The 14090-nt window shown below is 42.5% G+C and overlaps 1 protein-coding gene across 1 annotated transcript in view; it reads left to right on the plus strand.

Moving 5' to 3' along the window:
- The window catches only part of GGT7 (gamma-glutamyltransferase 7), a 377510-nt gene that overhangs the window by 120795 nt on the left and 242625 nt on the right, over window positions 1-14090 (plus strand). The window contains exon 2 of the mRNA XM_086932278.1: window positions 7650-7876. Within this exon, the coding sequence (XP_086788404.1) occupies window positions 7650-7876 (227 nt within the window). The remainder of the gene's footprint in view (window positions 1-7649; window positions 7877-14090) is intronic.

Below are 14090 nucleotides of genomic sequence, written 5' to 3' on the forward strand. Positions count from 1 at the left end.
ATTACCCTGTATGCGAGCTTCAGCTTTACAATTGGTAATAGCTCCTTTACTCAGATGTGGAAAATTGGTCAGCCGCAATCTAGCACAGATAAGTGGCAGACTTTGGAAGAAATTCTGTACATTATTAACACCTGACTATGACCATACCAACTACAGCAAGGTACTGAAACCAGAGCATTCAGACAAAACAAGTCAATCCTTCCTGTCAAGAAAGTTATCTGTGACCACAGTTATGTTTATTTGCAGCAGGTCTGAAGGTGTACATGCTATGGCGCTGCCTAAGGGGCACTTGTATTGCAAAGTCTGCAAATCTGGTACACTTGGCACACAAACTGTATTAAAGCTAGATGGTTCGTTCTCATCATAAACATAGTGACTGGGGAGACAATGAGCTAAGATTTGTTTTCAACACTATGTTGGGCAAAGCTATATTTATTGTATACAACCACAGGGGTTCTACATATAAACACCAACAGGTTTGGCGCTTTCAGCATAGGAAGTGCAGATATCATGGAATACTCCCACGAGGCCATTATAGGGTGGACACAAGCCTTGTTAAAAAGAAAAAGGGCTTTGGAGAAACTTTGGTAGTTTTCAACATTTTTCTCAGTTGAAGCGAAAGGAACAAAGGGACCAATTTATTAAATAAGGCATTTTGTTGTCACAAACCGTCTAGTTAACAAAAACAAAGGGGTTGTGACAGAAAAATGACACTTTAGTGATTTGTAAATACTTTTTGGGATTCTAAAAGGGCGTACCTAATTGCAGCAGGGATCTTGGGACTCAATCTGAATCGCAGTTGGGGAAGGGGAATGAAAACGGCATCTCCTTCTAATTTTGATTTGATATGAGATGTGTCAGTGATTTGAGATCCCCATTTAAGGACGCAAACCATTAAAATGCTGCTGATTCTTCAAGAGGTGGTAACAGTTTTTTAAAAGAGGAAGTTGCCCCTGTTGGATAGCTTTTCCTTTGGGAATTGTGTCGAGTGTGCTCAGTGGGAGCAGCCAGTGATCCTTGGGACCACTGCTGGCTCCCCAGATATCTTTCCAAATAGGAACCTTCATTTTTTTAAAGCAGCACTGGTTTCTTTAAGAAACATTGGATGGTTTAAAACAAAAAAAAACATATATAGAGAGAGAATTTCCCATTTGAGAATGCAAACAATAAGAATGGTGTTGTACGGTTCCTTGTAGGCCATCCTCCCTGTGTTTGTAGCCAATTACAGAGGGTTGCAAATAGTGACATATTTAATTAATATTCATTAGACAGGTTGTTGTGCAACCTATTATGACTGAAGATTTTGTGATACAACCTATTAGATTAGTTGCTCTGCGAGACAGGTTGCAAAAAGTGAGTACGTAATTTGTGACCTTTCTCCTAGTACAGTGGGCCACAGGTCTTCTGTTGCAGGTGGTATTTGTGGAGGTCTTCACATGAATGATACTTTACATACTCTATTTGGATAAGATCCATTTTATTAAATGACATGCTCAGAGGCACAGCAACAGTAGTACAGATCCTTTGTCAAAATTCTACTGAATCATATAAAAAAGGCAAGAGACTATATCAATCCCATTCTTTACCAAAACATCAGACTGGCAAGAATGACATATTCTTTTTTTTTTTTTAAACTTTATTGTGCAAGACAAAGAAAATTACAAGTATGGGCCTACAACCCAGAGGCCGGCCGCTAGTGGTTGTCACGTAAATAGGCAGTCAGTAAAACAGCAGCTGACCCCGGGTAGGTCCAGCAGAAGTACAGGATACACATTCGGCATCACAGGATGTATGCAGGATACACAATTTTTATTTTTATAAAGGAACAAAAAAATAAAAACGAAAGAATAAAACAACTCAAGGCGAGAAGCATGATAAATGGAGTCGAGGCCAGACACTGGGGACATACCATAATGGATAGGGAATCAGGAGGACGTTGGAGAAGCTATGGGGGGGAGGCAGTGGGGAATCCAGGACATTCAAACAAGGAATATGATAATCAAGGAACCCCAGAGGTCAGGGTGACAGAGAAGCGTCTGGAATATCCACGAAGGGGGGAGTGCAGATGTCTCCTCGGTACGCGTTCCATTGGCCCCAAATTTTACTCCACGCCCTGGGCTTGCCCCTAGCCAAATATACCGTCTTCTCCCTGAACATTCACCAGTCCATGTTCTCCTTCCACTTCGACATGGTGGGAGGCCGCCGGGAACCCCAGAGCTGTGCGATGTCCCTTTTGGCAATCATGTTCCCAAGAGCTGCCCACCGAGTCTGGGCAACGGTGTAATCATTCGGCTCCCACACATTCAACAAACATCTTCGAGCCTCAGGCAACAGAGCGACCCCAGTGACGCACTCCATCACAGCGTGCACACGGCCCCAATACGTAGCGACCTCATGGCACTCCCAGAGGATGTGAAGGAAGGTGGCACTCATTCCACAACCTCGCCTACACAACCCATCCGACGAAAAACCCATGGCAACCAAACGAGGACCAGTTACATACACGCGGTGAAGAATTTTAAGCTGGACAAGGCGGAGACGAGCCGGAATGGCAACCTATTTAGGGGAGGATAGAGCAGACTGCCAGTCTTCATCGTCCAATTCCAACCCGTCTCCAGCCCAGGTCTCCCTGAGGCGCACAAGGAGATCTGCCCGATTGTTAATCAACTTTTTATAGATCAAGGAGATCGTACCATCAGGCAGATGACCGTCGAGTATACGATCTTCAAGTGGGGAAGATTCAGGGACCACAGTACCGGCCGTGAAGACCGACAGTAAAGCATGACGCACCTGTGCATATCTGAAGAACTCCCGCTCACTCAATTCATATTCACTCCGAAGCTCCGCAAATGTTTTCACTGCACCCTTCACCCAAAGATCACCCACTCTACTAAGTCCAATCGTGTCCCAGTTCTCAAAACCTTTCGTATCCAGAGGCACCCCAAGCGTTCCGAAGCAAACAAAGGGGTCGCCTGCGTCAATCGATCATTCCATCCCATAGCCGCATTTGCGTCCATCCACACACGCACTGCAATTTTAGTGGGTCCCGTAAGGTTCCTTCCCGCCGTCCGAGAGTAGAGTGCTCTATTAAAGTTGCCACCGGGCAACAAGTATTTATCCAGAGCGTAAGCTGGATTTGGCATGGGAGCGTATGTGGCATGGTTAATGGCAGACAACTGGGAGGCCCAATAGTACCTCCTGATGTCCGGGAGTGCGATACCCCCATCGTACCAGGGGAGGGTTAGTTTCGAGAGAGCAATGCGCGCTCGGCCGTCCCAAACAAGTCTCCTCTGGAGTCCCTCAACCTCCCGAAAGTAGCGCGCAGGAATGATATCAAAGGAGTTCTGGAGTGCGTAGAGAAATCGGGGTAGGGACATCATTTTGAACAGTGCCGCTCGACCAAGTGGGGACAGCGACAATCTACGCCAACGATCCACGTCGAGCTTCAAGCGCCGCAAAGGAGGAAGGAGATTATGCTCGCAACGGGCAGCCGAGTCCAACGATATGTGAACCCCTAAATATTTAAAGCCAGGGTGGGAAACCTGAATGGGAAACCTGGTCGGTAGGGGAGGAAGACCACCAGAGATAACATATACGCAGGACTTAGACCAGTTGATAATCAACCCGGAGTTCTTGCCAAATGAAGTTAGGACGTCAAAGAGTACGTTGAGGGACTTACGGAGGGAGGTAAGGTACAGAAGAATGTCGTCTGCGTACAACGACACCCGGTCTTCAAAGTCAGGGGTCCAACGAATGCCCTTCATCGAGAGTTCCCATCGGAGCCAGGCAGCGAGCGGTTCCAGGGCGAGGGCAAAGAGAAGGGGGACAGCGGACACCCCTGTCTGGTACCCCTCCCAAGAGCGAAGGACTGGGAGACTCTACTGTTGACGACCACCCGAGCCAGTGGGTCCGCATGCAGTAGCCTCACCCAACTAATGAATCCCGCACCGAAACCAAACTTTTCAAGAGTGGCCCAAAGATACGGCCACTCTATCGTATCAAAGGCCATTGTGGCGTCTAATGAAGCCAAAATCGCCGGTTCAGACAGAAGCTCCGCCCTTGCAAGAACGCCATGAAGGCGGCACAGATTTAGAGCAGTGTTCCGGTGCGGGATAAAGCCAGATTGATCCGGATGGATCAGGTCACAGATAACAGTAAGGAGGCGGTTGGCGAGAACCTTCGCGAGAATTTTAGGTTCTGCGTTTAGCAGGGAGATAGGCCTGTATGAGGCACAACGGTCACGAGGTTTTCCAAATTTCACCCTCTCTGGTATCAGGCATGGTACTGGATAACATGCTGCACTGCCCAATCTTTTGAATCCAAGTGACTGATGAGGTACCAATATACTCTCCTCTGACACCTAATCCAAATCAGAGGCCGGCTAGTGTTAAACAGTACAGTGGCACCTCCACTGGCACGGAGTCCTATTTGAATGTTAAATACTTTGAGAACTGACAAAGTTTCTCCAAATAGCTCAATGGACAAGATATTTGTGCCACAGGTTTACATCTTTGTTCACATCCATAACAGTTTCCCCCTGCGTGCCCATCCAATGAGGAGCTGCTTGTTTGCCCAGCACTTGGCACTGCCATCTAAAAGAGCTACTGGTTTGTTACCAACCAGCATGCTGCACAAAACAATGCATGCCCACTGAGCGAAGATGGATTCTAGGTTGTGATGCACATCACCTGGTATATTGACCTGAGGTTGTGAACAACAGGTAAGGGAGTGTATTAAGCCTGTCTCACAAATTGAATGCCCACTTCCAAATGTTCTACCCTTTGCCACAACAGTACCTTTTTAGTTGCATTATCATGTTTCTTTCCATTTAATATTCATCCAGAAACCCAGGCCCCCGAAGTACAGTCCTGAATAGTATGCTAACTCCTCGATTTAATTTTCCTGAATGTCTCCTCTCCAGGTGACGGTTACCGATACTGGATTCAGCTGCCTGCGTTCCTATCCAATTTTCTTAAATATACATTTCTGTCCCCATTTTATCTTTGAAAAGCTTCTTTATTGGTTTATTAAGATAGGAATCGTAAGGAGCCCAATTGCCATCCAGCCTCTGAGACAAAGTCGATAATGGGAGTTCATGGAACATTCCTCCAACACATAGATGAACCTTCTAAAAGCTAGAAAAACGAGTCCATTGGGAAGAGTGAAAGACACAGCAATAATTATTTTATGATTGTTCTTTATGGTACGATTAAAGATGGCAATTTCATGACGATGGTATGTTAACAACCCTTACTAAATGGTGGCGTCCATGTCTCTCGTTTTTACAAATGTCAGGGGAGTATTATAATGCTGGCAAAGTGAAACACTGAATTTAGACGTTCTACAATAATCAAGTGAGCAGTGGTAGGACGAGTCTGAACTCCAAAGATGGTAAAAATGCTAAAGGTTTCTCATCATAAGTTCATTTTCGTACTAATGTTTTTCACAATTATATAGTACTTTTGACAACCCTCAAAAATTAAATTTCTCACCTAAAACATAAAGTGAACCATATCTAGATAATAGACATTGTAATAAAAAATGTAGGCACTTACAATGTACAATCCAATTAAAAGTAATTGAGTTGTGTATACCAAATTGTTCTTAAAATCCCATTGATGTGTCTTCCAAATGTCACCCTCCCTGGTATCAGAGATGACACTGGATAACTTAAAAAAACTAGTCCGGGGGTAGAATGGGAGACACAACAATGACCACCTTGTAATTGTTCTTTCTGGTATGACTCACAATGACAATTTTATGCGGATGTTATGTTAGCATCCCTTACTAACTGGTGCAATCTATGTATTGCTTTTATTTTTTATTTACATGTCGGCTGAGTATTTTATTGCTGCCAAGGTGAAACACCTTCCTTTTACTGATTTAAGTTTGCCTTCTAAAAGCGATTGCATTGTGAATTCGGAGCGAAACTACCGAAAGCTTGATGGATGAATATTGAGACAAACTAGTGCAATTTTCAACCTGATCGTTGTGGTTCCAAATTTAAGTATTAGACCAGGCTGTTGCACCTGTGATACCCACTGTAAGTTGAACTGTAAGTCCAATTTCCTGATCTGCAATTTCCCCTTGAGTAAATCTCTGTCTGAGTAAATCTGGAGATTGATTCGTGATGCAGACATGTCTCACATTTATCAATTGTTTTATCATCTCCATAATTTTCTGTTTGTGTTTTGAATGAATAGTGCAATAAATGGTAATTTGGTCACTTCTGTTAAGTATGTTTCCATCAGTCCCTGTTTCTATGTTGACCCTTCTGGTTGCTGTACAATCGATACCTTGGATGATCCCTCATAATGCAGCCTGAAACAATCAGTCAGTCAGTCACACAGCGTTATTCGATCTTTTGTAGACAAACCATAAAAGCACCTAAATACATATAAAAAAATCAAATCAGTAGGAATAGCTATATACATTAGTTAAAATGAATATTAAACAGATTTGCTGTGATCCAAATAAGATCTTTAAAATCAGTCATCCACCATTTAGGGAGGAACGTGTTAATAAAATGCTAGAAAATGAGAAGAGGAAAACCGGTGGTTCTCAACTGGTAAATATTTATCAATAGCCCACTGTTAAACAGAAAATCTAGACACCTATCAAATTTCTTTTTGTCAAACTCACTGAAAAACAGCAGATGTTGGTATTGCAACTAGGATCTGATTAAATAATTTTTTTCAGGAGATATATCAATGTCCTTAACAAATTCTAAACAAATAAGTTTCCTCAATACAACAAATTATCAAAAGCAAGATGGACATCGAAGTAGAAATTATAATTCAGGATAGCATCGCCGAACAAGATCAGAAATCTAAAGAGAGGGTTTGTTGGACATGCTTTGTGGTGTCGCAGTTAAAACCATCATGGCTGGTTGGAAATTTTCTCATTTTTCTTTTATTGCCATATCATCACGCTTATGCAATATTCTGTGAAATGCTTCCTCAATACACAGTGTCTTCAATTAGCGAATCTTTAGTATACTTAGTAACATGACGTGTCATTCCAGAACTAGGCAGCGCTGGGGTCTCCTGTTGTTGTTTCTCTCCTATTGCACCCAGATTATGCTGGAGAAAGCCCTGTCCCTTCACATCTGACCGAGGATGCCTGCAGACAAAAGCTCACTTGTTGATAATTAATGGAGCAGAAAGTTCGCCCGGATTGGTGGTTTAGGAACAAGCTGTGAAGATTAACCAGACTGCATATTGCCCAATGGTGGCACATTTCTGTCACAGGCATTGCTCAAGTTTTCCAAAACTCACTGTAAAATGAGAACCCAAAAATGGGGGATTAAGTGCTAATACCCAGTAAATCTTTTGTTAAAAAATGGGCTTCTTCCAGAACTTCAAACAAACAAGAGGATCCTGTTGCAGACCTCTGCCTTATGTGGGCACTGTCTGACGCAAAAAGCTTTCAAGGCGATAGCTAAAAGCAAGAAGAACATTTAAAACTAACCGCATTAAAAGTAGGACATCTTTTCACTGATATAAACCTCTCTTATGCTCTGCTGACTGGCTTAATTGATGTTTTGTAAAATGAATTGGGGATAACATAAAAGTACATTATGCAATGTCTACATTCAGGTCTATGTGAAGTTTTTTTTAAATATATTCTTTCCTTCTCTTCCACCAAAGATCCAGACTCCTTCCTGAAATCGGCTCGTCTGCAGCGGCTTCCCTCCTCGTCCTCTGAAATGGGCAGCCAAGACGTGTCACCGCTGAGAGAGACCACCAAAGACCCATTCTCTGGGGACTGCAGCTGCCGCCAGGATGGCCTGACTGTTATCATCACAGCCTGTTTGACCTTTGCAACAGGGGTCACAATTGCACTGGTTATGCAGATTTACTTTGGAGACCCACAGGTAGGGAGCAAATGCATTTGGGCTGATTGAAGTCTCTCTTCAGGGCAGGTTGTCTATGTGAATGTGTTGTGAAATAATAATACTCATATTGAACTAGAGCCAAAAATAAAAAGCATCCTAAAGTTTCAGAATTTCAGCCATTTTCGTGTTAGGAAATACACAGATTTATTTTTAAAGGCGAATCTACAATTTTATCTCCTTGTCAGTCTCATCTCATGTACAAGGTCACAAGCTCTTTCTGGAGGCAGGGTGAAGTTGATACTTTTAAGTGCTTTTTTTGTTTGCAACTGAATTAATAAGTTGATTGCTACACTTGTAACCAATTAACACTATATTTGCTGTCACTCTTAGTGACACGGTGTGCTGTGCTGTAATAATGCAACTGTCTCTGTCCTCAATATTTCAGGGATTAAATCTCAATATCCAGTAAACATAAATGTGAGGCCTGACTTTAATATTAAGGAATCCATCTGGATAAATTGAAAGACACTCCCAGGGCTCTTTGAGTAAAGTAATGAAATAAAAAGGAATAAGTTGCTCACAACCATATGTGTTCAAGGTGCAGGACGTCACTTGAGTGTTCTTTAATTAGTCGCTTATTGCAAGGGAACAACCAATTACTCCTGTCTGCAGAAACCTTTAGGCAAAGCACATAGTCTGAGGTCATGTACTTTGCGCGGTGACCCTGCCTTTGAATGCCCTTTCTTTGCATGGCCTTTCTTTGTGTCAAGTGCCTGACCTGCCAAATCGAGTATGGCTGCCACTGTTTCAAGGGGCACTAGGTGCAGTGCATGATATTCATCCACGCCCTTTACCCGAAAGCAGGGTGGGGTAAATGAGTGTATGTTTGCATACGTGTGTGTGTGTGTGTGTGCATAGATGTTCTCTCTGCCTTGGGCAGGCCTGGCGAGTTTTTGATGCTCGCTTATTTGTTTGTTATTTTTGGAACCCTCTAGACAATAGTGATAACCCAGGGAGATAGCAGTACTCACGACCAATGGGAAGTGTGGCTTCTTGGCCCTTAAAACTCCTTCAATCCGAGTTCACAATCTTTGGTCTCTCCTGGGCAAGGCAGGTGTTTTAATGTGCTTGAGCTGAAATGTACCCTCTTGCTCTTATAGGGTTTCTTTCCTCAGATTGAGACATACGATTTCTGGGACCCATCTGCGAGCAGAAATGTGTGCTAATCCTGTTTCTGTCCATCAGGGTCATGGAATTTTCACGCACAGATCTATTTTTGCACACACAAGTTCCACTTAGGTGCACACAAGCATGATAAATCGAGCCTTCTGTAAATATTCAATTCCCTCCTAGAGGCAGGAATGGGTTCTTCGTATCTACTATTTGATTAGTTAAGTTTTTTTGCATTTATACAGTGTGTGATGCTCTGTTGACCATCTCAGAACTCTGTCAGTTGTGCATTAGGCACTTTCACATTCAATACTTTTGAAAGGGGAATAGATGGTTACATCGCTAGCCTTGCTGGCACAGAATGCTAGAGATTTCACAAAAGGTTGGTGCCTCAAAAACAGGAACGACTGGATGGAGTCAGTTCGGCTCTATATTACACAGACCTGTACACGGCCCTTAGCTGTCTTTCTGTCTGCTTTTTCAAGATCAAATGTTTTAGGTTGAATGCACTATTAGTCTTTTGTTGCCTTTTTTTTTTTTTTGAAAATCTTTTTATTAGTAAAGTAGGTAAGGACCAATACAGTATATCCGACACAGTTAAAAGGTTCACATCGTGGTGTCCCCACATATCAATAGTGTTTAATGCAATGATCAGACATTTTCTTTTCATATATTCCAACTATTTCATACTAAACTCCCCCAACCCCTACCCTCCCTCCCCTGTCTTTTGTTTCCTTTAATAGAAGCAGGTGCTGACATCCTGATATTGCAGCGTATCATAATTTCATCAGATAAACCACTTACATAAGATGGACATCTGCCCCTCAGAGATAATGATTTCCTTCTTAGTAGAAGTTAAATTCCTTCTTCATTGGAAATACATCTGAAGAACTTCATTAAAATAGTGAATAACGTCCACAGTGTGTTCCAGAATCGAAGAAAACCTGACCAGCAGCTCAAATTGCGTTTGAAAAAATGATGCCTATGTCAATAACTTGGAGTACTTATTTTAGCGTACGCCATGTTGCGTTCTCCGACAGTGAAAATGTAGAAATTAATTAGAAATCAAGGGGCACATGTACTAACATTTTCGTTTACGTTTCCTAATAGCAAAGTTTTGCTATTCACTATTAGGAAATCACAAACCGCTATGTACAACATTCACAGTGGGGCGCTATTTACCTACCGCATTAATATTTATGAGGTAGGTTGCATTTTGCGACCCATTGGGAATTGTAAAAAACACAGGGTTGGTGGCCTGCTGGTGGTGACTGACCACCAAGACTGGGTCTGCTTTTAAATATAGCAACTTTTTTTTTTTTAAATGCAGCCCATTTTCCTGAAAAGAAAACGATATGCTTTTAAAAAAGAAAGATGAAAAGTTTTCTTTTCATTTTTTAAGAGTAGACAGTGGGACAAGTGCCTGCTCCTAAAACCTTTTTTGAAAACCTTCACAAAGGGGAAGGGGTCGCTTGGGGACCTTTCCCGTTTGCGACTGTGCTGCCACCAAATTGAAACTGATGGTAAAAAGCGAATGTTTTGCAACTGCATTTCGGTCGCAAAGCATTCATAAATACCCCTGCTAGTTCTATTAGAAAGGGATGCCCCTAACATACCCTTTACTAATACTGAATCGCTAACCTATTTTGCAATTCGGTGATAGGGTATGGAATAAAAATAAAAAGGGTTTGGTACACAGAAAAAGGATTTTTACCAGTCGCAAATGGACCGATTCTGCAAATCAGGCCGTTTGCGACTGAGAAAAAGCTATGTACCTGTGACCTCAAATGTTTTATTATTTTTCATCCAATATTTTTGTATCTGTTATCAAAAAAGCATAAAGTATTTTTGTTCAGTTAAATTTGTTCTTAAAACAGTGAAGCTTGGGGTCATGCTTCCGTCTTTTTCGGCTTGGCAGCCCTACATACCTACTTCTCTTGCAGATTCACTATGCACATCCATATAAAGGTAGATCCTCTGTCAGAACCCATTTCCGATGGCCACAGAGCACACAGGATTTACTGGGCCCAAAAGTGGTAGTTGAGGACTTTTACTTCTGATGTCCCGGGACTCTATCTACTATGGATCCTGCTCAACTGGCTAATTACCCCTTTCTGCACTTGACTCTCAATGGTGACTGTGGTCAAGCGGTCAAGGTCCCGGGAGAGGGGGATGTAGATGCAGGCCTGTGAACACGACTCATAACTCAAAGTGCAAACAATAAATCAATATCCATCCAAATACCTGCTTTTATAAGAATTTTTTTTATTTTATTTCTAATTCTACTTAGGCAAAAAAAGCAACATTCAAATTCCACAACACAATGCCCTTATAGTCGTGGCTCTAGTAGTTGTCAAGCGAATCCCTGTCCCACCCTCTTTCATGTAACATGCTCAATGTTATTTCCCATTCAATGGTGGCTGCATCAGGGAATGCAAACTAATAGGCTTTACTCAAGAGTTCTCACTTCTGACCTTGTAGGAACTTAGTCAAAAGGGTGTATAGTGCTGCAGCACAGTTCCCAGGGATTTCCCCCGTGGTCCAACTGGCCCTGTTCTCAACGTATCCACTCTTGCACCACAGAAGAGTTCAGCAATGCAATAGGCACCTTCAAACATGCACACGCAAGTCCTGCTCAGTTTGGAGAGGTCGGGCTGCTTGTGCCTTTGCGGCAGCACCTCGAGGCTCAGGCTCTCTCTCTGGACCGGTGGACTAGAGGTCTCTCAGATGTCAGAGCAGCTCCCTGCTTGTGAAGAAGCAGCAAGTTGACTTTGTGCAATGGAGGTAGGGAATCCTTTCTCCAGCTCTAGACTGGAGCCAGCGTGGATGCAACTGCGTCACCAACAGTCCTCCATGGGGAGACTGGGGCAGTTTCCTCGCAGCACAGGTCCAACCCACAAATTGTAGCCTGAAGTCTTTCCTTTGGACTGTGGCCTGAGTTCTTTGATATGTAAAGGGAGTCTCTTTCATATCTCCAGTGTGTCCTCACCCAGCTCATAGAAATGCATCGATACACAAATCTGTCTGAGGGAATTCCTCTCCTCCTTTAGTTTTCACCAGGCAGACCTTGGCTTCCAAAAATGGAACCCCGGGTCCTCCATACAATGAATCATTTTCCATTGCAGGCACACTCACTCAGTGTGCATTCATAGCACACTTTCTGTCCAACACTAATCCCTTTATGTTTTATACCCTGACATGTACACATGCATCCAGCGCCCACACTCCCACACAGTTCACTGATGAAGCTTTCTTATATTCAACCAGGGTGTGCTTATTTTAAAACACATGCACTGCCAGCGCACACACTCACTAGGCACGCTGCAAAACTCTTTATCTTTCATGTATTGTATTTCACTCAAGCACACATACACACATGTGGTCCCTGCGCACGTACTGCACAGCATTACATCTCTCATGTAATCTATACATACACCTTGCACATGTCCTAACCACACATGTATTGCACAGTACTGCACCATCCTTCTACTGTACCCTTCTCAGGCACATATACAACCAACGGAGAGTCACCACCCCTGCGCTATTCATCACTCCACATCTAACTGATGTAGGCAAAGATTGAGGTAAGCACACAGCGATAGAACTTTTCAAAAGGTGAGTGAGCCTGTGGGCCTCACTCCAGTGACACATGGTAAAAGGGTCCTTTTCACTATTAGTGATCACTACAAGGTATGCTGCCACCACCGCACTTATGCTGCTTTAATTCTGGTGAGGGTCGTAGCCTTCCAGCACTATGAGGGTAGCACTTTGGGTGCCCTTCAGGGTCCAACAAGACAGCAATTCATGAGACAGGCCTATGTCATTGTGCAACCGCATGATCCATGTTCGCCTATGACACACAAAAAAATCAGCATTAGGTACCCAGACAACAGTACTGTTTGGCACTCAGGGCAGGTGTACATGTCTTTAAAGCCTTGCAGAGTACTTTTCTGTCCCAGCACCTTCTCTAGGTTTTACATTTTACTATCTTTGGTGAGAACTATGGGCCTTTTTTAGAGTTGGCAGAACAGACATCTGCCAAAATGTGGCTGATATCCCGTCTGTAATTTTAGATTCTCATTGACATCAGTGATCTCCTAATACGGAAATAATAGAATCAATTCCGTAATTTCTACACTAGAATACTAAACATTCTAAAAATTTGATAAATTCCAAAGTTAAATATGTCAACTTGTATAGTATTTAACAAATACAACTATGTTACCAAACTGTAGCAACCGAAAAGTGACTCACACCAAACAGCAATTCACAGCAATGTGATAAATTCATCCTGCACTTTGTGAGTGTACTCCGTTTGTTTGCAGCTTGTCATTCCTTGAAATAAATACGGTCAGTGGCTAAAGCCTAGTAGTTCTTGTAATTGAATTGTATATTTCTTCAGTTGAAAAACAAATGGGAGAGTACATGAAAGTGAATGACAGGTGCATGAACAAGCTTGTGCTCCCCGAAGGTGAACTTCAAACAGTATATTTTAGAAGTACAGCAATAAACTAAGTCATCATAACGTTTCTGGTATTGAATTTGTGTTACTGAAAAGTTTGATTCCTAACCAAGTGAACCTATGGGCAGGGGATAAGCTCTTACTTTAGTCAACTGAAATTAGTTAATTTTCTCACATCTCTTTGAAAAAAAACTTGTCAGACACATCTCTTTTACCTTTAGTTATTTTTTGGGCAGTGTCAAACAGTACATATCTTGCCCAGTTAGCAAACTCAGTTGATTTAAAGTCATGTGTCTTAAGGCCAGTGTTGGTTTCACACCATCATTTCTCAATAACTTTAGTTAATACAATTGTTTGGAATATCTTCTTGTCTTGTCAAAGCTTTCGATGTAACGGCTTTCAGCTTTATCTTTTAATTTGTGGTTCTGGAGAATTTTTATTTAGCAGTGTAGGAAGGTGGATACCAGACTATGGTTACCCCAGATTTTTTTGCCTAGTGTTTAGCTGGTTTTCGACTTAGTTGGCCTGGGAGCCTGCTAATCAGGGTCCCAGGCTATCTGCTCTCTCTGTAAAATGGACTCCATGTACTTTAGGTACATCTCCAATTGGATATTGGGTCAC

This window comes from Lissotriton vulgaris, chromosome 7 (assembly GCF_964263255.1).
Source record: "Lissotriton vulgaris chromosome 7, aLisVul1.2, whole genome shotgun sequence".
NCBI classification, from domain to species: Eukaryota; Metazoa; Chordata; class Amphibia; order Caudata; family Salamandridae; genus Lissotriton; species Lissotriton vulgaris.